At 34.3% G+C, this 22,726-nt stretch overlaps 4 protein-coding genes across 4 annotated transcripts; 2 read left to right on the plus strand and 2 right to left on the minus strand.

Annotated features, from left to right (window-relative positions):
* Window positions 1–560: 560 nt before the first annotated feature.
* LOC101891283 (cytochrome c oxidase subunit 5A, mitochondrial) lies at window positions 561–1,301 on the minus strand. Its single transcript, XM_005181930.4, has 2 exons — window positions 1,166–1,301; window positions 561–1,074 (listed from the first exon to the last, which is right to left on the minus strand). The coding sequence occupies exon 2, from the start codon at window positions 1,071–1,073 to the stop codon at window positions 630–632; it is 444 nt and encodes a 147-aa protein (XP_005181987.1). The 5' UTR covers window position 1,074; window positions 1,166–1,301; the 3' UTR covers window positions 561–629.
* Window positions 1,302–2,805: 1,504 nt separating this feature from the next.
* LOC101891111 (CS domain protein) lies at window positions 2,806–6,054 on the plus strand. The gene is made up of 4 exons (XM_005181929.4): window positions 2,806–2,970; window positions 5,154–5,240; window positions 5,317–5,573; window positions 5,644–6,054. Exons 1-4 carry the CDS (start codon window positions 2,954–2,956, stop codon window positions 5,823–5,825), a joined length of 543 nt encoding a protein of 180 aa, XP_005181986.1. The 5' UTR covers window positions 2,806–2,953; the 3' UTR covers window positions 5,826–6,054.
* A 1,503-nt stretch (window positions 6,055–7,557) lies between these two features.
* On the plus strand, window positions 7,558–10,453 carry LOC101892323 (nucleoside diphosphate kinase 7). The gene is made up of 8 exons (XM_011293543.3): window positions 7,558–7,679; window positions 8,252–8,353; window positions 8,416–8,582; window positions 8,644–8,802; window positions 8,870–9,074; window positions 9,135–9,368; window positions 10,011–10,124; window positions 10,197–10,453. The coding sequence occupies exons 1-8, from the start codon at window positions 7,677–7,679 to the stop codon at window positions 10,332–10,334; spliced, it is 1,122 nt and encodes a 373-aa protein (XP_011291845.1). The 5' UTR covers window positions 7,558–7,676; the 3' UTR covers window positions 10,335–10,453.
* A 3,332-nt stretch (window positions 10,454–13,785) lies between these two features.
* Window positions 13,786–21,733, minus strand: LOC101892156 (solute carrier family 15 member 2). Its single transcript, XM_005181936.4, has 8 exons — window positions 21,039–21,733; window positions 20,722–20,931; window positions 18,397–18,625; window positions 16,228–16,502; window positions 15,965–16,170; window positions 15,225–15,533; window positions 15,049–15,159; window positions 13,786–14,521 (listed from the first exon to the last, which is right to left on the minus strand). The coding sequence occupies exons 1-8, from the start codon at window positions 21,070–21,072 to the stop codon at window positions 14,180–14,182; spliced, it is 1,716 nt and encodes a 571-aa protein (XP_005181993.1). The 5' UTR covers window positions 21,073–21,733; the 3' UTR covers window positions 13,786–14,179.
* Between the last annotated feature and the right edge of the window lie 993 nt (window positions 21,734–22,726).

Here is a 22,726-nt window from a genome sequence, read left to right on the forward strand (position 1 = left end):
AGGCTCAACTTGGTTATGGGAATCTTTGGTTGAATGTTCAAAAAAACATCATAATTTGGTCTCAATAGACAACCCCATTTCCGTATATATTTCAACATTTAATTGAATACCCAAAAACAGTCATTTTTTGTTTACGCTTGGCAACCCTAGAATAAAAACATTTGTTTTTCCCCTTCCCATTAAACATTTTTACACAAAATTTACCACTCAAGGCCATTATGCATCTATCAAAAATTAATGAAAATTTACAAATATATCAATTATCCTCACACTCCCTTAAACATTTTCAATTTCTAGTCATTACACACAAAAAAACCTAACCCCACTTTTTATTCGTGCTCACTTTGACTAAGCATACCTTTATCGAAGAAGTCACACAAACGCTAACACCACCAGCACCACTACGATTACATAAGTGACACAAAACCCAATGGTTTTTTTCTTTTAACAGATTGGACGCTTTATTTTCGTTTTCCCAGGAACAAACTCAATTAGATTTCATATTAATACACTTCCATTTTTAACCAATAAGCGCCCCATTCACAAGTTATTTCTGTTTGTTTGGTTTTTTTCCTTTGTTTTAATTATACTAAATACATTAGAAATGAAGATCTCTCTCCCAGAAAAATTTACATATCGAACACAGACTTAAGGGCCAACTCGGGTTTGTCGTAGTTCAATTCTTCGGGAGTTGGAATGCCCAATTCGGTGAGGGTGGGGCGAACATGGTTAAGGATGTAGGGATAGATTTCATCGGTCTTGTCACCGCACTTGTCTTTGACACCTTCCAACCATCTGATGGCCAAGGCAATGTCGTTAACTTTACGGCAGGCCTTCAAACCGGCATCGACGATCTTGGGAGCTGGCACCAAATCCATACCCAACAAGTCGTTCATGCCCTTGCGTACCTCCCAGCCATCAATATCGGCACGGCTGAAGTAATCTTCATACTGTTTGTCGAATTCCTCGGCAGGAATTTCGTGATGGGCAGCACGTACGACACCAGCACGGCTGGTTACGCCGATGGAGCTACGAGCAATGTTAGCAATTTGGCTAGCAGCAAGGCGGAACATTCTGAAGAATGAAAACGAAAAAACACAATTTTATTGTAACAAATTATGGGTAGAAAATCACAAAAAATATTTGGTTAAGTAATCGCTCGCACCTGAGAGTCTGATAGTTCGCGTTGAGAAAAATCTACTGTCAAAATGAATACACTGTCAGTTGCAACTCTGGTTTGCCAATTGAATAGTTGTTAAAAAGCGTAGTAAAATGTTTATGTATGGTAATACTTTAATTTAAGCGTAAGAAATCGTTGCCAAAAACGTACAGGGTGTTTCATTTGTATAATAAAATAAAGTTGCTGATTTATTTCATATTTACACTAGACATTTTTATACCGATCTAAGAAATTTACAGGATTGATTTGCCTGTAGTGGGATTCGCTAACACATTTTTTAGTTACCGCTTTTCTATCATAATTTTGGTTGTCAAAGTTACCGATTTTCGTTGGTAACTCAAAAAATGAGTTATAGAATCCCATTACAGTTTTACCCATGGTACAATAAGAAAGTAGAACAGCTTCGTAAAAATTCGAAATACAGCCCTGAAGCTACAAGTTGTTTTCATATTTTTTTCTCAATTTTAAAATGAGTTAAATAGTGCGCAAAATGAATGAAATGCCTGGATTTCCTTTCAAAAATATGATACAAACTGTTCAATCTTTCAAATTCATGGATAAACAGGTTAATAGCTTTAATGAGCGAGCCGCAATGTATGTGTCTTCCAATCATTGGTTTTGAAAATATTTTGTTTTCATTTTTCAAAACATTAAATATATACACAATTTGGCAGAAGTCGAGCACACTTAGAAAAAAATGTAATCAGCTGGTAGCTCTACCTTACCTTTTTATTGTACCATGGATGCTCCAAATTTAAAATACAAACGCTTTTCTTGGTACATTCTCAATGCAATTATCTAACTAATATTTGAGTTACCGACAACAATCGGTAAAACCATCATATGTTGAAAAATATTAAAAATTATTTAAATTTGTAAAAAATGTTGAAAAACGCTATTAATAATGACCTCCGGATGACGTCATATCAGAATACATATATAAATCTACTTATATTTGAAAATACATTTAATTTTTTTTTTTGACATATCAATGTTTCCAAGCGTTGCTGTATATACCTGTATTCTTTTACCATGGTACATAGCGAAAGTTGTATATTTGCTACTTTATACAACTCCTGCAGTGGGATTCTCTAACGATTTTTTTGAGTTACCGACAAATTTGTTATTGAGAAGAAAACACATACATAAACAAAAAATATGACATATTAGGCCAAGAAAATAAAAAAAATTAAAATCATATGGTATTATAGCCCTACCTTGATATTATTGTACCATGGATGCATCAAAGTTTGGGAACATTGATATGTCAAAAAACTTTAAATGTGTTTTTAAATATAAGTAGATTTTTATATGTTTTTTTATACGACGCCATTCGGAGGTTATTATAATTCGCGTTTTTCAATAATTTTTACAAATTTAAATAATTTTTCATTCAACATTTTCATTTCCAAAATTGTTTTGACAGTTCATTGTTCCAGCAGCTGATAAATAGTAATATAAAACGTGTTTTTCAAGGAATATAGCCAGTTTTAAACAGCATTGAGACAATTACTTTTCATAACTCGATTACATACCATATTGCTGAAACACCCTGCAACTGACAACGAACGCCTTTTGCTTTGATATCCCTCGTTTTTGATGACACACACGGCAACGCTGTCAATATTTCCACTGCATTGGCAACACTAACGGTGTCGGGGTGCAAAATTCATTCTACTCGTTTCAACAAAAAAGGGAGTTTTTTGTTAGTTTGGAAAAGACATTAAAAATTCTTTAAGAACAAAACCAAATATAAATATTATTTAATAAAAAATGGCTCCTACTGCAGGGTAAGTATTGCAAAAAAGAATTATCTACAAACAGTTTAAGTGAATTAGCTTTCGGCTCTGCATGAGGTATGGCAATTGAAATGCACATACAAATTAATCAGGGCGGTAGGTTACTAAACTCTGCTTCTCCGGTTTAATCTATTCGAAGATGGTATGATGAATTAATTAAAACCCACAACGTTCACATTGTTCTTACAAAATATGCATTTTAATCAAAGGAAAACGCCAAATTCGGTGTAAATGTAGTTCTTTGTTTTGCAAAATAAATTGGAACGCGTGGTGATTTTCCCCGGCTTCCTTTTATTGATTTTGCTCTCTTTTTTTTCTTTGCCAAGATGATTGTGTGTAGTATACACGTTGTTGTTATATGTTCTGGAGTAAACTAACTTTCCATTGCGATTCGATTTCAATTTTCATTTGTTATTTTAAAACTGCAATAGCATGAGTTGAAACCAGACGAAAAAAACCAAATCAAAAGTAAATTAACCAAATTGAGGTTATGTTCGAGTCATTTGGCATATTCTCGAATGCCATTTTGATATGTGCTATTCATGAGTGTGTCTTTTGCTGCTGCTACTGTTGTGTTGTGTGGTGTTGTGCCGCTATTTCTTCTGTTGTTCTTCAGTGTTGCCATGACAAAACACAATTTGGTGGCAGAACGACAACAAAAAGGACTAGTTTGTTTACTCATAAAGGGGGGAATTACATTATTAAATTTAATATATGAGTTTTTTTATTTTCATCCTCAAGTTTAATTTATATTTTCCAGTGATAGATTTTTTTGAGGCTTTAGGTTAGGAAGCCTAATATCAGTAGACCTTTTATTTTATAGATTTATTTGCAGATCTGTTTTCTGGCTTTTAGAGTCTTTGTTTTCTGTTGAAAACCTAAGTTATCTATGATCCAGTGTGTATATGGTAGTTATCATGGTACAATGAAGAGAAGGTAGGTCAACTTTGAAAAAATTGCAAGTATAGAGGTCTACCTGTTTGGCTTGTAATGTCAGAAATAGTATCAAAACAATAACAAAAACAAACAATTTGTTGCATTTATTTTGAATAAATAATTTAAAACCGCGGAAACTGATTGAATGGTCAAAATTCCTTTTCAATATCATGTTCTATATATCTCTAAAGGATTATTTCGCTACAAAAACTCTAGATTTTGTCGATGCATGCGTTGAAATGAACATTTTGAAAACACACGAAATTGCATTTTTTCTGAACAATTTTTTGTTATTAAAAAGAAAACACATACATAAACAAATAAAGATGACATATTAGGCCAAGAAAATGAAAAAATTAAAATCATATGGTATCATAGCCCTACCTTGATATCATTGTACCATGGTAGTTATATTGTAGCGGTTATGCATATGGAAAAAAGGTTGAACGTCTATTTATAGAATGGTCTTATCTATGTAGTCAAGTAGTCTTGAGGTCTTCTTTCAGTAAAGGATCATATAGCGGTCGTTCATAGACATAGGATCCGTAGCTGGCGTATCTATAGATGATCATCAAAGATCATCATTATGAACGACTACTAGAAAAATATGGACACGGTTGGTCTCAGAAGGCAATACTAGCGGTGTCGGGGAAAGGTCTTTGTAGAGGGATTCTGGAAGATTTTCTGTAAAATACCTTCTGTAGTTTTTCAAATTATTAAAGACTTCTATGAAATGTTTCGTCAAAATATTTTTCTGGTCTTTTGTTTGCGGAATTCTTTTAATAGGTCTCAGACAATACCTTCAAAAAGTCATGTGCACAGAAGTTCTTCTGTAAGGCCCTCTAATCGAATGTCAAAAATATCATTAGAAGGTCTTCTCTATATAGAAATATTCAGAAAGCCATCTGTTTTTGCGAGACGTTCAGTCTTTCTTTCCATGCAAGAATATAGAAGTTCTACTGTCTATGTGATTCCTTGGTTTAAAAAAAAAAATTCAAAAAAGGTTATCCATTCTTAGAAGTTCTTAAGAAGGCCTTCGTTCTATTAAGTTCTTTTAGATGGTCGTCTGTCACTTGAAGAATTCCTAAAAGGCAAAATTACCTGTAGACGTTTTGTTTATGACCATTTGTATATAGAGGACTTTTAGTAGGTCTTCTCCCTATAGAAAAACAATACCATAACGATTTCACACTCATCTTTTTGTATTTTTTAAAATGTATATTTTTTTCAAATTACAGTACAGTACCCCCACCAGTTTCTTGGGCCCAAAGAGCTGATTTGCTCTATGTCATTATCGATGTAGAATGCAAAGATATTGAACACAGGTAATTATTTTCAAAAAATCACATATATATCTAATTACACTAGCTAAGCTAATAATTCCCCCTTTCACCCCTTTAGTGTTACAGAGAATAGTTTTACGTTCAAGGGCACCAATGCTTTGGAAGCCGATAAAAAATACGAAGTCACATTGAACTTTTTACATCCCGTTAACCCCGAAAAAGTGACGAGTAAAAATATTGGACGATGCGTCGAATTTACAATTTACAAAAAAGAATCCGGTCCCTACTGGAAATCACTTACCAATGACAAAACCAAATTGCACTTCCTCAAAGCTAACTTTACCAAATGGAAAAATGAATCTGATGATGAAGATGGTGCGTATAATAACACACTCTTAAATACATAATACATATATGTTCTAATGTTTTGAATTGTCATTTGTAGATGTTGGCGGCGACAACTTTATGTTCAATGACATGCTTAAAGGCAGTGATATGGGCAACAGATTTGATGATTTCAATGTCGATGATGATGATGATTCAGACGATAATATTCCCAGTCTATCACAGAATGACGAAGATGACGAAGACAATAAGGATGCGGAAAAGAAGGATGAAGAAAAATAGTTTAACAATGAATGTTAAACCTAATCTAAACTCTTTATATATACATAAAACCACAACAACTTCTATTAATATTAATAGCATGAACATTAATTGCTTTTAAATTAATTTTTGATTTTTTTGGGAACTTTCATCTTGGGAAAATACAAAATATGTTGACTACAGAAAAAGAAAAACCACAAACAAAAGAAAGAAAACAAATACACACATACATTTCTTAAAAACAAGAAAACATACCAATCTCTTATATATTATATAAATAAAACACGATATTTATATTTAAATTACTCTCGTAACTAAGATAAATGCTTGAGCATTGTTCAGCAGCAAAGAAAAACAACAACAACTTATAATTAACAAACAAAACAACACAACAATCATTACATCATTTTGCGAACTTGTATAATTCATCATAGATTGTCATTTGAATCAATCTTTTTGGTATCTTTTTTCACATATTTTTAGTTACTTAAATATTCACCTTTTTCAAAAGGTTAATTTTTTTCTTTTAGTTGTTCCGTGAAATTTTAATTTTTTTCTCTTTTAATTTATGTGCATTTCCTGTAAATAAAGGAATACATACAAACATATTTTTAAATTTGCCAAATAGCATTTCGTTTGATGATACTATTTAGTAACGATATGATGATTTAACAGAACAGAGAATATATGAGCCTTCACTGTTAAGTATAAAAGAAATGAATTAAAACGTAAGTGTTTTAATAAGGAAATTTCATCAATAAAAAGAAACAATTGAGAAATGTTAAACGTGAAACCTAACTTGTTGGTATTTTTGAGGAAAAATCAGTTGATGCTGGATGTTTGATCTGTTGGATATACAAAAATAATTTTATATGCACGATTATTGTTATGCTGGCCCTCGAAGGAATCCACATTTATTTGCTTATTGATTTTAAACTAATCTACGGCTTATTAGACTTGGTTTTTTAAAAAAATCTAAAAAAGTAAGATGTTAAGTTCGGCCGTGTTAAATTTTAATCCACACCACCATGTCAATTATAAACAAATCTCAAAAATTCATAAAATACCAATCGATTATGATAAATTCTACCCCATTTAGTTGAAAGTCGGATAGGATCCTCAAAATATCAATAATTGAGTGATACCGCTTGCAGTGGACCTAAAACCTGGATTCAAATTGAATGACCTTTGCGATTATGGGTTTATAACAGCGGCTGAAAATATGACTAGGTTCTTTAAAAACCATTAATCGTATTCTTAGGTCGAATTTTCATTAAACGATAATTTAAATATTGCCAATACTGCTGAAATTTTAAATGTCGCTTTGAAAATATCCAACTTTGAATAAGGGACTCTCACTAAAATTTTTTTTTTTAAAGGTGAGAACCTTTAGTCAGGGAGATATTGTAGAAGAGACGTACATGGCGGGACGCGCATAAGAAATATTAACCGGGTTTGCCATGGAATTTTAATCATCATCTTTCACTTTTTTAACTTTTTTCAAAAATGAGTAAAAATATCAAAGAAACGAGTAAAACTTGTATCTAATTTTGAATAATTATGACAGAAAGCGGGCATAGCCTAAGGACAGTATTTCAGTAGATTTACGAAGCTGTTATGTGTTAATTTTTATTAATTATGTCCACTATTTTCCCATATAGATTATGCGTCAAGTCCACGTCACATATACGATTGACTAATGCTATGATTTGTCAAACATTCTCTTAACAACCATTTCTTGATATTGGCAATGTCAGGTCGTTGCCATAACAACCTGTCAAATAAATATTTTGATTTGCCCGGTTGATGTTTTTGTTTTTCTGACAAAAGATTATTTTACTTTAAAAATAAAAACAATTTTATTCAGTTATAATGGTAAGTTAATCTCCGAAAATTATTCTAAATTGGAAGAGACATATTGAGAGCGATTCCCGAAACTTTGAAGAGGGCAAATGTTGACTTATTGGCAGCAAATCAATAAAGGAATTTTCTATAAAAGAAGTCATATTAATCACATTACTTGAAAGTTTTGTTGAGTTCCTATGTCTCCTTTTATTTACATAGGCAATTAATCACACCTTCTCTATTCATGGGACTAGAAAGTCGACTATCATGAGCAAGTTCTTCAGGACTTAAGGAAATCTTTCAGTTTCTCATATTGAACAAAAGTTTCCAGAAAAAATTGACGACGTTTGAAATTACTAATGTGGTATTCTCAAAACTAAGCTTCATTTCTTGATTGATCTGTCTATAACTTAAAGTTTACAGGAGGAAAAAATCCAACGCCAGAAAATGATTAACATACGCTCATGTATGACCATTCTAGAAATATGGGAAATCCAAAATACAGATATAGCACATATAGATCATTTAGGATTCCTCATGCATTATTAAGGGTTTAAAGCAATTATATTAACCCGCATTCAAAATATTCCCTTTCACTGTAGTCTCGACGATTGGCATTTGTGGCCGAATGGTATCAGGAAGAAGCGGCTATAAGTAAGACATTTACATTATGGTACTACGTGGATGGTAATGCATTGGAAGTGGTAAGTTTACTTTTTGCTATATACAATTATCCAAATTTATATTCATGTATTTTTTGTTACAGTACGATCCAAAGACGAAAAAAATGTTCTTACGACGAACTAAAATGCCGGAACTTACTGAGAAAGATTTCTTTGTGGGCTCCAAAATTAACATTTTCGGGCGGCAATTCGATATTGTTGATTATGCGGATGAGGCTACGAAAAATATTTTGGCAAAATATCGTAAAAGGTAGGAAGCTTTAATGACATTATTTTATTATATCTAAACAACAATTATATTTTTCTTGCAGAACATTCATAATAATCAAAAATAGCATACTTCCACAATTAGGAAAGATATTATGCTCCCTAGTAGAAAGCGACTTTAATATAAGCAAGGCCATGATGGTGCAATTCACAGCGGAACAGATAAAGGCATTTCTGAAAGGCAAAGATGATGTTCAGTCGTCGTATGTGTTGATTTGTAGTACTTAATTAATTTTCGCCAATGAGTACACTTAAACCCCCTGATTTCAGAATTCTCATGAGCCAGCTGTTGTCGGGGCCAGCAATTGGTATCGAATTAATAGCCAATAATGCCATCGAGAAAATAAAATATTGCCAGGCACAGGCCAAGGAATGCATGAATGAAAATTATCCACGTTCTTTGCGCACACTATTCGATAGGGAAGATGTTCGTAATGGCATATATTGTTCGCAAACCGAGGATGAAGTTCTAAGGGTATGCCGTCTTTAAAAGTCTTGTGATATATAGTTTGAAATTTTATATTTTCTCTTATAGGATGCTACTTTCTTTTTCGAAAATGAGCATGGCCTCCAAAATACAGTACAGCTAAATAACTCTACATTATGCATTATTAAACCCCATGCCATCAAGGAAGGTAATTTGGGTAAAATAATATCAGAAATTACTGCGAATAATTTTAAAATAACTGCAATGAGAATGCATCTGCTGGAAAGGGTGAATTGTGCTGAATTTTATGAAGTCTACAGAGGTGTTCTGCCAGATTATATTGTAAGTATTACACACATTTTTGTTTTATTAATTTATTTTTTGTGCTTGTTAGATCGAAGACCACATATCTGGTAAACGTAGATTTATATAGGAAAGGCATATACATTTTCTGAAATATTTAAACCCTGATATGTGAGAGGTGCATACACTCTTTGCTGTTTTTCTGTAGGGAACAGCTGCCCATTTTATAGGAATATATTTAAATTCTGACCTATCGATGATGTTAATTTATGGCATTTTCTTACAATTAACCAAATTCAGGTCATGCTTTCTTTATAAAACTTTAGCCTTTGTCTTTGTAGTCGCCAGCTACTGTATAGCTTTTTTGTCATACATCAGTTTAGGGGGTCAATGCCTATAAAAAAATTTACATATTCAGTAATTCAAGCTTCGGATTAGTAAATCAGATTCGTGAAAAATTAGATCACGAAACTATGTATAATGTTAGTGTTTGCCAAGTCACAAATTATCTTCTATTTTCATCCTAGACCTCCAAAAAAAAACTAAGTTTATAAGGAATCGTTAAAAGTTGTCTTCAGAAACGTAAATGTTTGAACTGGTGCTTTTCTTACTAATAACTGAGCTTGATCCATTAGGTATTTTTTGGAGTACTTTTAAATTTACCATCTTTTTTGCAAACAGCCAATGGTTTCTCAATTGGCAAGTGGATCTTGTGTGGCATTGGAAATTATATGTACAGACTCAACTAAATGCAGTTATGAAGAGTTTCGTAAATTTTGTGGGCCTATGGATCCTGTAAGTATTATCAAATATATATGTTGAAATTTAACATTAATTCCCCTTAATTAACATCCCATTTTATTCTAGGAAATCGCTAAACTTCTAAGACCCCATACACTTCGGGCGAAATTTGGCTCCAGCAAAACCTTAAATGCTGTGCACTGTACTGATTTACCAGACGACACAGTTTTGGAGCTGCAATATCTATTTAAAATACTTAACTAAATCTTAAATAGCTTACAAAATAGTCAATCAATCCGTCCTTAATAATGTAAACAAATTTTATAATTTTTGTATATTTTATTAAAAAAAATATTATCTACAATAAATTAAACAAAAAACAATATATATTTTTGGTATAAAACTAATTAAATAATACTTTTGTCAAGATGGTTTTTATTTAAAAATAAAAGTAATTCTGGGAATAAATACAAAGTTTAAAATGTAATATGCTCTACGCTCCTTAGATGCGTCCGCTCTCGGTCAATGCTCAACGACGACTAACTCATAAACTCATTTTGATAGTTGACAATTCGGCCTCTCCTGACTCTTCGTCCCTCCTGGGCGAACCATCATCAGACTCATCTTTATCTTCGATTTCGAGACTTGGATCACCATAGCACCAGGGCTTCATATGATCGGTCGACATAACACCGCAATATTTCCTTTGCTTCAAACTTAAATCCGGCAGATCCTCTACCAGATAACGATCGTTTCCGATAATTTTCGTGACGATGTATGGTCCTTTATACCGCGCATCCAACTTATGCGATTCTCCTGTAGGCTGCGGTACCGTGTCTATCACCACCAAATCGCCTTCCTTGTACTGAGTTGGCTTGGAATGACGGCTGTCAAATCTTGCTTTCCATTTTTCCTTTTGTTTCTGGATGTTAGCAACAGCCTGCTGTTGAATTACCCTAACATCGAAATTCTCTCTTTCTTCATCACCAACCGCCTGGATAATTCTATTGTAACTGACATCTCTGAGACTAAAGTTGAATATTAAGTCATTTGGACTGAACTTTGTAGTCGCATTCAGCTGCGAGTTAATACTCCACTGTATCGTCGTTGTCTCAGTGTCCCATTCTTTTGTATCACCTACTAGACATTTCAACGCATTCAAAACTGTCTGGTTGATCCGCTCAGCTTGGCCATTGGCTCTTGGTGTTCGGACTGCTGTTTGTACATGTTGTATTCCGTTGTATTCCACAAACTGTTGGAATTCTTTAGACGTGAACGCCGTTCCCTTATCCGATACAATTCTTCGTGGCTGTCCGAAAATCGACATAACTTCTCGCAGCGCTGTTATAACCGGAGCAGTCTTTGTATTCCTGGTTGGCTTTAGCGTCAACCCCTCTTCTCTTATGGCGGTTAGGAACTCTTCTAGTACTTGGAGTCCTTCACTAATCGTCACGCTCGGGATTATCACCTCATCCACATAACTTATGATGTTTCTCCGATGTTTCAACTTACGTATTATTTGGGTTATCATTTCCTGGAAGACCATCGGTGCATTTGTTAATCCGAAAGGCATTACATTATATTCATATAGACCGTCTGGTGTTATAAACGCCGTGAATTTCTTGGATTCTTCCTTGACGTGTATCTGGTAATATCCTGATGTCATGTCTAACGTTGTAAAATACTTATTTCCAGATAACAACGAAAGTTGTTCTTCAACCACTGGCATCGAGTACTGCTTTTTGATGGTGACTTCATTTAATGCTCGATAATCCGTACACATACGACTTTCACCGTTCGCCTTTTTGACCAACAATACTGATGCTGCATAGGGCGAATCACTTGGGCGAATAATACAACATCGAAGCAACTTGTCAATTATGTCTGACAGAATTTGTCTTTGAGAAAATGGAACTTGGTATCTTTTACCAACTACAGGCTTGTCCGTAGATAAACTTATTTCCATTTGTGTATTTTTACACCTTCCAAGGTCTTCAAGGGTTTCAGCAAAACAGTCCTTGAATGACGACAGTATTTGGTCTAATTTTTCCTTTTGATGCTCATCCAGACTTTCTCCGACATTAAATGTACTTGGCATTGTTGACCTCACCTTCAAGACACCATGCTCAATTGTAAGTTTTGTTTGCTTCTTACACAATACATCTCTTCCTAAGAGAACGTCATATCGCATCAAGTCATTCGGCACTACATAAATGGTAGTCATTAAACTCTCCTCGTCGATGACAACGTTAGCCTCAAACATTTCCACCACTTCAACAATAGATCCACCAAAACCTTTCATTCTTTTTGACGTTACTTCCATATCGCAACCCTCTGGAACATTGACCGTAACATCTTTCATAACCGGTGGGCAGTAATCCTTAGACTCTTCTGTCATTGCTGCCACAGTTGTACCTTTACCTTTGCATTGCGATGCATCGTGACCAATCTTTGCACATTTACTACACTTCGGCTTCTTCAATGGTTGTGGGCAACTAGTTGAGATGTGCCCAAACCTGTTACAATTGAAACATTTTACTCCCTTGGTTGGCGCTCCACCTGAGACACTTGCGGTTTTGTCATCCTCGTCATTCTTTGTTTGCTTCCTTGCATACGTTTGTATGGTCAAATTCTCCAACGACCTTAATAATTCACTACATGTCTGCGGGTTCATAGCTAAAAGTGTTCTTGTTAAGCTGCTATCATTGAGACCATTTATGATGTACGACAGTATTGATGCCTCATCTACGCTTCCTCTTTTCCCTATGGCCAACATTGCGTAATAATATTCCACCAAAGACTCATTCGAGTTTCGTTTCCTAGCTATAAGTTCACGATGAATGTCAGCAACACTTACTCGACTTGGGAAATCCTTTAAAAATTGTTGTCTGAACTCTTTCCATGTTTCAACCACTGGTAAAGCATCTATCCACATTTTAGCAACACCACTCATTTTATGATGAACTGCAAACAAAGTTGTTTCATCTGACCATCCATGAAGCCTTTGCAACGTTTCAACCTTGTCAATGAATTGGACTGATGTAACATTTCCTTTAATTGGATCGAAGTCTGGTATCATTACTATGTAATCCTTTAAACAACCAGATGTTCCGGAACCAGATTGTCTTGATATTACTTCAGCTGGAACTTGCTGTTCTGTATCCCTTGAATTTAACCCTGCATTTGACGTAATAGCCCTTTCTGTTGAAAGTGTTGTTAACTGATGCACACTTCTTGCTAGAGTCAACATTATATCCTTTAGCTCTCGCATTTGACTTGTTAGAGAATCATCACCCGTCTCAGCTTCATCAAATCCCTGGAAATCCTCCTGTGACTCTGAATCTTCAACTTCCACTTCGTCATTTCCATTGCAAGCCATGAGTCTAGCAATTTTCTCGGACTTATTTCCTGTTCGTGGTAAGCTTCTTGCCAGTAATAATTTGTCTAGCTCCGCAACCTTTAACGAACTTATTTTCACCTTCATACTTTTCCTTGTGAATTTTCCTTTTTAATTCGTTACTTCAGCAAATCTAGAACTATTCCTTTTTTTTAGAAGCCGCACGCCCTAAAAATATACGTTAACTTTTCCCTTTTTAAACTTCTTCTTCGGGGTTCCCCTCTTTATGTCTTGCTTTCAATCTCCTTGATGTACTATCGTTGTCCTACTCACTCACACTTTTGAGTATACCTTTGTACATTCTCCTTTGATTGATGCTTTCTCCTTTGCTCTCTTTGAGCACGTTACACACTCTCACTAAACTCACTCGAACTTTTGAGTTTAGGTGCCTTTGCGTGGTTTCTCCTTTGGTCGTCGTTGTTGCTTTGCATTGAGCTCTTCACTACTACATCACTTTGACGCCTTAGTTTCTCAGCTCTTTGAGTATTTTTTTGCAATTCTTATCCAAAATGATGAAATTCCTTGTAGATTTCTGTTCTTATCCCACTTCTGATTCTGTCAAGATGGTTTTTATTTAAAAATAAAAGTAATTCTGGGAATAAATACAAAGTTTAAAATGTAATATGCTCTACGCTCCTTAGATGCGTCCGCTCTCGGTCAATGCTCAACGACGACTAACTCATAAACTCATTTTGATAGTTGACACTTTTTATTATAATTTAATAAGTGTACTTTTACTTGTGCTGGGCGTTTCGTCGCTCTGTATATTTTCCGTATGTAACTTTTTGCCATTGACTTCCAGTGGCATTTTCCCAACTGTAATTATTTCCATACCTGAATCCTGATTACTTTCTTCATATTGCCGCAGTTCATAATCGTAGGCAAGATAGGTATATAAAACAATAGCTACCACCATCATAACAGCATAGAAGAAAAACTCATCACTTTGCGTTCGAAACATGTTAAGTTCGGTGATAATGACAACAATTAGATTGCCAAATGCATTATTGAGGAACCATGCTGCAGTTACGACAGATTTCATTGAAGCCGGTGCCTTGGAAACAAAAAAATATATGTTATTAAAGTTTATACTGACTTCAGGGAATAGATTGAAGTTACAAAATTGCAATCGAAACTTTTTTAAATTAAAAAAATTTAATTATCATTTAATTCTCACTTTCTGCTTCTTTTACTAAAAATAACTAATTCAAAATGTTGTTTTGAAATGTAGATTATGTCTGAAAGTAAGTTGAGTTAGGCTGAACTAAAAATATTATCTATAAGGTCCATATTTTGAAATTTCTAAATCACATGGAAGTAGTCGAACGTTTTTCAAAAGTCGAGTTAACAGACGTTTTCACAAAGAAACTCTATTTAGCCGGGTTAAACCAAAGTTTCCAAAAAATTCGATTTTAGTTCCTACATTTGGGGTCCACATTCATGAGTTCGCTTATTCTTCTGACCCATATGGCCCACATACCAAACATCAAATTAGAATATGGATTATGTGTGCATATTTTCCCTCCCTTAAATCTGGCGTGTACTCTACAAAGAGTGAGCGTTTTAAAAATACAAACTTACCTGTGTAAAAGCAAACTGCAATCCTGGTATGGAAAGCAGCAACTCTCCCAACATCATACAAATGAATTGGGGCACTTGCCACATGACATTAACCGATTTATATGGCATCGACTATAAAATACAAAAAATAAAAATATTTCAATTTTAATAATTGTAACCTTAGATTCCATGCTCACAAATATATAACGTTGTAAAATTCCTGCCGACATAAATGACAATGCTGAAAATACACCACCCACTGTAACACTGTGCAGTGGCTTAAGTTCATATTTGAAAAGCCATTTGAGTAAGGGTCGCACCACATACTGCCACAGAGGTATTAGAATGAATAGAAATATTGGTCCCATTGCCTTGGCTTGATCCGGTTGTATTCTTATGCCATCCACAATGGTGGTATTCATAAGCGATGCTTGAAAAGTCCAGCTGGAATCTTGTTGAGCCAAGAGAGCAAAATAAATGGGCAGGGGAAGAAATAGTTTGACTAGCTGCAAAAACACAAAAGGGGGGACAAGCCATAAATACATTTTGAAATGAAATCATTGTTTTGGAAAAGCATCAATGTAATTGAATCACATATTTTCATATGAGATTAAACTATGTACACCGTGGCTTCAATAAGGAAAATGACCTTGGTTTTTTAATATTTCCAGCCAGAGTGGTACTGATCCAAAATTATTGATTTTTAAAGAATTTGCTTTCAAAAACAACGATTAAGGGCCTGTTTCTGTATGACTATTTGAAAGTAAAATGGAAAAGGAAACACTCGTTCCATACGTATTTTTCCGAACAAATAAAAATGAAACATTTAATTTTTAAATTTAAATAAAAAAAAAACACAATGATTGTGTGTTTTTCTTTCGATTTCGCATTTGAATCGTCATAGAAAAACAGGCCACAAGTTAATTTTTGTTCATACCTTCAATACTTTAGCCACATCACTTACGAACGATTCTTCGTAACGTCCAACAGCATAATGCAGCCAATATGCGGGCTTCTTCTCATCCGCCTTGCGACGCCATTTCTTACCCAAGGCATACTTAATACAACCATAGAATTTTATTAAAATACTTTCTTCGGCCAGTTTTTCGGGTCGATAGTATAGTCTTCCCAAACTAAACATTACTGAAAAATTGTTCAAATATACTAATGTTTTGAAATAAAATTTTATTCAATACTTACTCCATGCCATGAAAAACGATGAACCCAGTGTTCCAAATACCGCCGGATAACATTCATTTTTATTATAACAATAAGTGTTGGCCCTTATCATGGGTGGTATTATTTTACTTAAAAATATCCCCAGATAATAGATTAAATAATACAGTGAAAAATATTCGGCCAATTGTTTGGCCTGATCGGGCAATTGAAATTGTATAGCACCCAGCGATGTGACACATGCCCTTGTCGAACCATTTCCAATGGCTATCAGTAGCAGGGAGACGGATACCAGGAATCTAGTGTAGAAAGGAATAGAGGAGTGGGAATACAAATATGTATTAAGTAATGTAAAGTTAAATTATGGAACAAAAGGTGACTTTCGGAGACAAGTTTGAATAATTTTATGTTCGGTATGAAATTTTTATATCCACCATTTGAATGTCAGATAAATCGTCAAAATTCTATAGACAATTTCGTTATATGTGCGCCATAGGTAAACGTGGACCTAAATATTCAATGTCCTGCCACCGGCGCTAGAACCCATTATGAACTGCAAATACCAATTTTTAGACAAATCCTTTGAAAAATGTGGCAAAAATAATCAAAATACTGAATTATGCGGCCGCTATGCGAAAACGTGAACTGACACATACTCTGTTCCACCACAAGAGCTAAAGTCCTTTACGAACTACAAACACTAATTTTTAGAGAAATCCGTCGAAAAATGTGGCAAAAATCATCAAAATACCGAATATCGGGAGGTACCCTTATATGGCAGCTATACAAAAACGTTGACCTATACATAGGTCGCCGCCTGAGTTAGAACCCATTATGACCTACATATATCAATTTCATCAAACCGACCGGTATATCTCATTTTCAATACCAACCATCCTAGACACAATACAAATTGTTCTGCCGAATTTTGAAGCTCTACGTTAAATAATGCGGGCTGTATCGTAATTTCAACAGACAGACAGACGGATATGGTTAAATCAACTTAGAATTTTATGCAGATCATGAATATATATACAGAAAGACTGCTGTCATTTCTAAGCCACTCGTCGGACGTCCGACATTTAAATGTGAATAAATCTTTTGTGTCTTGTACCATCGCTCGATACCGTGATACTGGTAGCGTAACCCGACGTCAAGGAAGTGGACGTAAGAAAACAGCAACATCAGCAGAAATGGTTCGAAAAGTAAAGAAGCGACCTGATCGAAACCCGCGTCGCAGTGGCCGACAAATTGCTAGTGAGCTGAACAAATCGCAATATTCCATTCGGCAAATATTGAAAAATTAACTCGAGGTGGAGCCATTGAAATTCCAAAAAGTGCAAGAACTTATACAACAACAGAAAGAAAATAGACTCAAAAGAGCTAAAGAGTTACTTCGCTTGGCCGAAAGTGGTGAACTGCCGAATTTGGTTTTCTCCGATGAGAAAACATTCGTTGTCCTGCAGTTTGTAAACAAACAAAATGATCGTGTTTACTTGCCAAAGTGGTTAGCTGAACATGTGCACCTTCGGTAGTGTGGGCCACCATAACAGCAGATGGTCGCTCTCCGCTCGTATTAATCGACCGTGACATCAGCCACCCAAGAATGGTTACAAAATGAGGTTCCTCGCTTCATTTCCAGCGCACAATGGCCACCAAAATCTGCGGATACATTCGGGCAGCGCGTGACGGTTCCTTTGGTCATTTGAAGGGCATAATTCGTGCCAAAGGTGACCAATTCGAACAAATCTAAACTTATTCTAAAATTTGATGCTAGTTCCAACATTTTTTGCTTTCATTCAATAAAATTAAAAAAAAAAATGTAAAAATTATGGCGTTTGATTTTTTTGCAGTTTTTTTTATCTCACTCTGTACTGTATGGGACTTATGAAGAATATTTAGGGATGTTATAAACGGAATGACAAAGTTAATATACCCCCCTTCTAGAGAGGTTCGTTTTGGACTAATAAGAAATCTTAAACATTTTGATAGCATACACCTAGACGCACTCAATAGTTTTTAAACTTGAACGAACCCGCATATAATATAAACTACGAACTATTCAATATTATATAATGAATAACGTAGTCACACAATAAATTTGATATAGTATAAATTTGTATTTTTTTTTTTTTTTTGAAAAATTATATCCAAAAATTTAGACGATTTTTTCTTCTTATTTCAAATACTTACATCAATGATACTCCTGCATACGGCAGTGATGTAAACACCAAGAGAATCCAACCAAAGGCATATATAATGTAAAATCCATTTATCGTTCGTACATTTCCTATATAACTATCGGCCAGTATGGCTCCAAATATGGGGCAAAATTGACCAAAAAAGTTGAAAACATGTAGCAGCACAGTAGACAGACTTTCGCTGAAGTATAAATCATCGCGCAAATACAGAGCCAAAATTGCTAAAAAAACAAACAGTTACACAAAAATAAATAAACAAATTTAATAAAACAAAAAATGTCGATGAATTTCTTACAAAAATGATTTTTGTATGTAAAAAAATATACATATTTATTGTTTTTCTCAAGAAGACAATCTTGAGATTGATAATAACAATTCAGGGAAAATATTCCTCGTTTTTATTGGACTGTGACGCAAATGTTGCGAACATAATTTATAGAGTATCCTGATCTTATGACCTATTTTTCGATATGCACGAGTAAGTGGCATTTGTTTTTATTGGGTCAAAATGTAATGCCATCGAACTTCCTTTATTTTTTTCTTTCATCAGATGATCAGCACTTCAGAATTGATGATTGATTTACTTAAGTATTCATCTTAATAAAAAAACGCCAACTGATAATATTCATGGTAACGATCAATGAAACAAAAATTCAGTTAACATTTGATGACGAAATGTCTGTATTTGAAATATGATTTAATGAATAGAAGAACATTGTACCTTTACCATACATACCATACCCACACATACATATCCGCCTTATGGTCCCAGAATCATAATTGGAAATACCTTCAATATAGTCTAACATGGAATTTAAAGAATAAAAATAACCAAAATGGAAATTGCTTGTATGTTTGAAATTTGAAGAGAGTTCAATGCTTATTTCGCTTTCATTGAGAGTTGTGTTTTTCAAAATCTTGAACTCTATTTGGGGGAGGTACTAGAAGAAATGGTGCGATTTCTTCCATATTTGTAACAGATCTTGTGTAGATGGAAATATTGAGATGTACTAAGTCTGAATGAAATCGAATGTACATTTCGTGTTTTATGCGCTTCGTGGTTATTCAAATGTTTGACCCTTTGTGAGGGACAACAGATCTTTTGTTAGTGGAAATAATGGGATGTGTGGAATATAGAGAGAACCGGATGCCTATTTCGGATTCTATAATCGCTTTGGTTATTCAAAACTTTGACCCTTTGTGGGGGAGGTATCAGAGGGAATGGTTCGATCTCCACTATCTTTATAACAGATCATGTGTTGATAGAAATATTGAGATGTGACAAGTTTGAATGGAATTGGATATTATTAATTTCTCGTTTTATGAGCTTCTTAGATATTAAAAATATTTACACTTTTGTGGGTGAGGCCCAGAAGGAGTGGACCGATATATTCCATCTTCACACCAGACTATGAGTCAAAAAAAATATTGTGATGAGTCTAATTTGAAGGTAATCGGACTCTTACATCACATTTTAAAAGAGTTATTGTTGTTTTCGTGGGGTAGGTACTTGATGGAGTGGACCGATGTTGTCCATTTTCGCACCTGACCTAGCACTAATACAAATGGAAGGATTTGCAAAGTTGGAGCAAAATTGGGTTATTATTTCCTTTCTGTGCAGTAACATATATTTTTTTAAATTTTGTACTTTTGTGGGCCAGGTACCAGAAGGAGTGGACCGATATTGTCCATCTTCGAACTCGATCTAAGTTTGATAATAATATTACGATGTATCACGTTTGAACCAAATTGGATACTCCCTTCGAGAGTTACCAGACAGACGGACGGACTGTCATCGCAAAATCAACTCCAAATGTCCTGACACGGATTTGGACCAAAGAGACCTAGGGTCTAAAACCGTTTTTCGATAAGGCAAGTTTTCACCTATTATTATAATTTCGCTCATTTATTAAAACTTTTTTTGAGTTGGTAATTTTTATTATTTTTAGGAATCTCATATTAAATTTTTATATTCGTACATGCAGAACTAATGGAATTATAGGGTTTTTACTTGGGATTGGATATAAATCGACCAAAAAGAAATATGTATTTAGAGCAAATACGTCAAACCATGCTTGATTTTCCACAGAAATTAGGCACTTATATTTGTTGACATCTTCGCAACTAATTGTCTATATATAGGTATATTTTTTTTAATAGCCTTGTTAATTCGGCAAAGCAAATTTCTTTCGATAACTTAAAATGCATTGTCTCGAACAGATTTTTCGATACATGACATTATTTGAGTAAATAAGTGATATGTTGTGTAAAATGGCCTTAAGTAATAATTCCAAACCGTATTCCACATTATACTTACTTCGAATACCATTTGCAGCAAAGGCTTCAAACAATTTCGTCATCAGCACAAAAACAATGGCAATCGGGTATTTGGGTCGACGATGTGAACGTAAGACGGTAACAAGACCATAACCGCCTGGTTTTAGTTTTCCGGTTTTTAGATTTAGGTGTGATGTTATATCAGGTTCATTGTCATCTTTTATTGTTAGCAAACCCAAAGCAGGTAAAGCTTTACGATTCAAAAATAGCCATAGATAAAGTATTACAATAAGGAAAACAATTATAATTATATTTGTCATTTTTTTATCATTTCTTCTGCACCGCCGCTCTACTTACTCTCCTCGCTGGCTAATTGAGAGGCCCGAAACATTTTTTTTTACTTCAAGAAGTGTAAACTAAAATTGTGTTATTTGGTAAATTGTATATGGAAAACACAATATATATGTATAAATCTTCCGTGTTAAAATTCTATTTGAAATCGGCTAGTTGTCTAGAATTGTATTGAAAAGCACTTGCTCTCAACCGCAAATGTAATGAGTGACGGTGTGTCTATGTTTTGAATGGTTGGTTGGCTACAATTGTCTTTGCATTTGGTATCCAATTTCAAAATGTTATGTTTTTTTAAATATTTTTCATTGGGAACGTTTAAAGAAATTCATAACACTTTTCATTTTCTAACATTACTTGTCGTTCTTTTTTTCTGTTTCGTCACTTTTGATATGTATTAATGTTTATATTTTTAATATTTTGCCGTAATTAAACAATAACGTTTATTGTTTTAATTAAAAATCAAATTGTTTATTATTTTCCGTCATGTTTTGCGTATTGCACCAGCACTCGCGCCTAACTAATTTAACAAAAGTTCTCATTTCACTGATTTTGTGTTGGCTGTCGCCTACTGACCATAATCTGTTATTATCTCTTCTCGGTTCGGATGTTAGCAACTTTCATTCGGCTATGAGAATTTCTTATTTACATGAAGCTACAATCTAGCTTAACGAAAGTGGGATGGTATGGGAGAAAATGAATAATAAGATAAGGGAAAATGGGCTATACATAGTAGTAGCTGAATACCTTTTCAATCTACCTCTATCCTTACAACTCCGCGTCCTAATTTATGAAATTGTAGTGGAGATTTAGTTTGAAAATCATTTTAGCTCCATTAAAGTAGCTTAGTTTATTGCTCGCAGGATTAGAATTTCATATCACTTATTTAGTTCAGAAATCGTATTTTTATGGTGATAGGGTTCCCAAACCGAGGCAGTGTTAAATGAAGACATAATGTCAGAAAGAAAAAGATTAAAAGTACATATTCCGCAGTTTTTCAATGTTACAGATTAATATATGTTTACAGTAATTTTGGGTTTATCTGCATTTTTGTTTTTGCTGACCAAAAGCGGTTTTTACCTCCGAGTTACTCTACGCAATGAGCCAAGTCTAATAAAAGACGCAAATTGTCTATCTAACAATAGATCTTATAACCACTGGAAGCTATTTGGTCTGAATTCGGAGAGTTTTTTAGAAAACTACGCAAGCCATCGAATATTCGGATAGCAGAAGAATTTTACAAGTCTTTGTCGAGTGGACAGTCGATATTCTGCTGAAAGGTAAGAATTTCCAAAAATCCTTTATATTTATAGAACATACATTAAGTTCGGCTCTGCCTCCACCATTAGATAAAGAAAACTTGTTTATAAAAAAGTTTCTGAATTCAAACGTGTTCCACTTTAAACTACAAATTCCAGGAAGACCGTTTGCTGTTAAACTTTTCAAAACACCATTAAGTGGGTGAGATCGTTATATGGGTGCCATACCAAAACGGGAATTTCTAAAGACAATTTTATACTTCAAGGATTGTCATCTAGCAAATCTTCTTAAATTCCAAATTTAAAACCATATCGTGGGTAAATGTGACTAGGATTATCAAAATATTGAATAACGGTGGGTATCGTTAACCTACATATACTATGTTCCGCCACCGGAGCTAGAACCCATCATGACCTACAATACCAACTTTTACACAA

The sequence above is a fragment of the Musca domestica genome, unplaced genomic scaffold (assembly GCF_030504385.1).
Source record: "Musca domestica strain aabys unplaced genomic scaffold, Musca_domestica.polishedcontigs.V.1.1 24, whole genome shotgun sequence".
Lineage (NCBI taxonomy): Eukaryota > Metazoa > Arthropoda > Insecta > Diptera > Muscidae > Musca > Musca domestica.

Excerpts from the sequence above, each read along its gene's own strand:
- LOC101892323 (XM_011293543.3), top strand. Across the intron at positions 8,354-8,415 it reads ATGGTAATGCATTGGAAGTG|TACGATCCAAAGACGAAAAA; the intron begins GTAAGTTTACTT and ends TTTTTGTTACAG. Across the intron at positions 9,075-9,134 it reads CCGAGGATGAAGTTCTAAGG|GATGCTACTTTCTTTTTCGA; the intron begins GTATGCCGTCTT and ends TTTCTCTTATAG.
- LOC101891283 (XM_005181930.4), bottom strand. The coding sequence starts at position 1,073 with ATGTTCCGCCTTGCTGCTAGCCAAATTGCTAACATTGCTCGTAGCTCC.
- LOC101892156 (XM_005181936.4), bottom strand. The coding sequence starts at position 21,072 with ATGTTTCGGGCCTCTCAATTAGCCAGCGAGGAGA. Across the intron at positions 18,626-20,721 it reads TGCTGCAAATGGTATTCGAA|CAATTTTGGCTCTGTATTTG; the intron begins GTAAGTATAATG and ends TTGTTTTTTTAG. Across the intron at positions 16,503-18,396 it reads TATGCAGGAGTATCATTGAT|ATTCCTGGTATCCGTCTCCC; the intron begins GTAAGTATTTGA and ends TTTCTACACTAG.
- LOC101891111 (XM_005181929.4), top strand. Across the intron at positions 5,241-5,316 it reads TGCAAAGATATTGAACACAG|TGTTACAGAGAATAGTTTTA; the intron begins GTAATTATTTTC and ends TCACCCCTTTAG. Across the intron at positions 5,574-5,643 it reads TGAATCTGATGATGAAGATG|ATGTTGGCGGCGACAACTTT; the intron begins GTGCGTATAATA and ends TGTCATTTGTAG.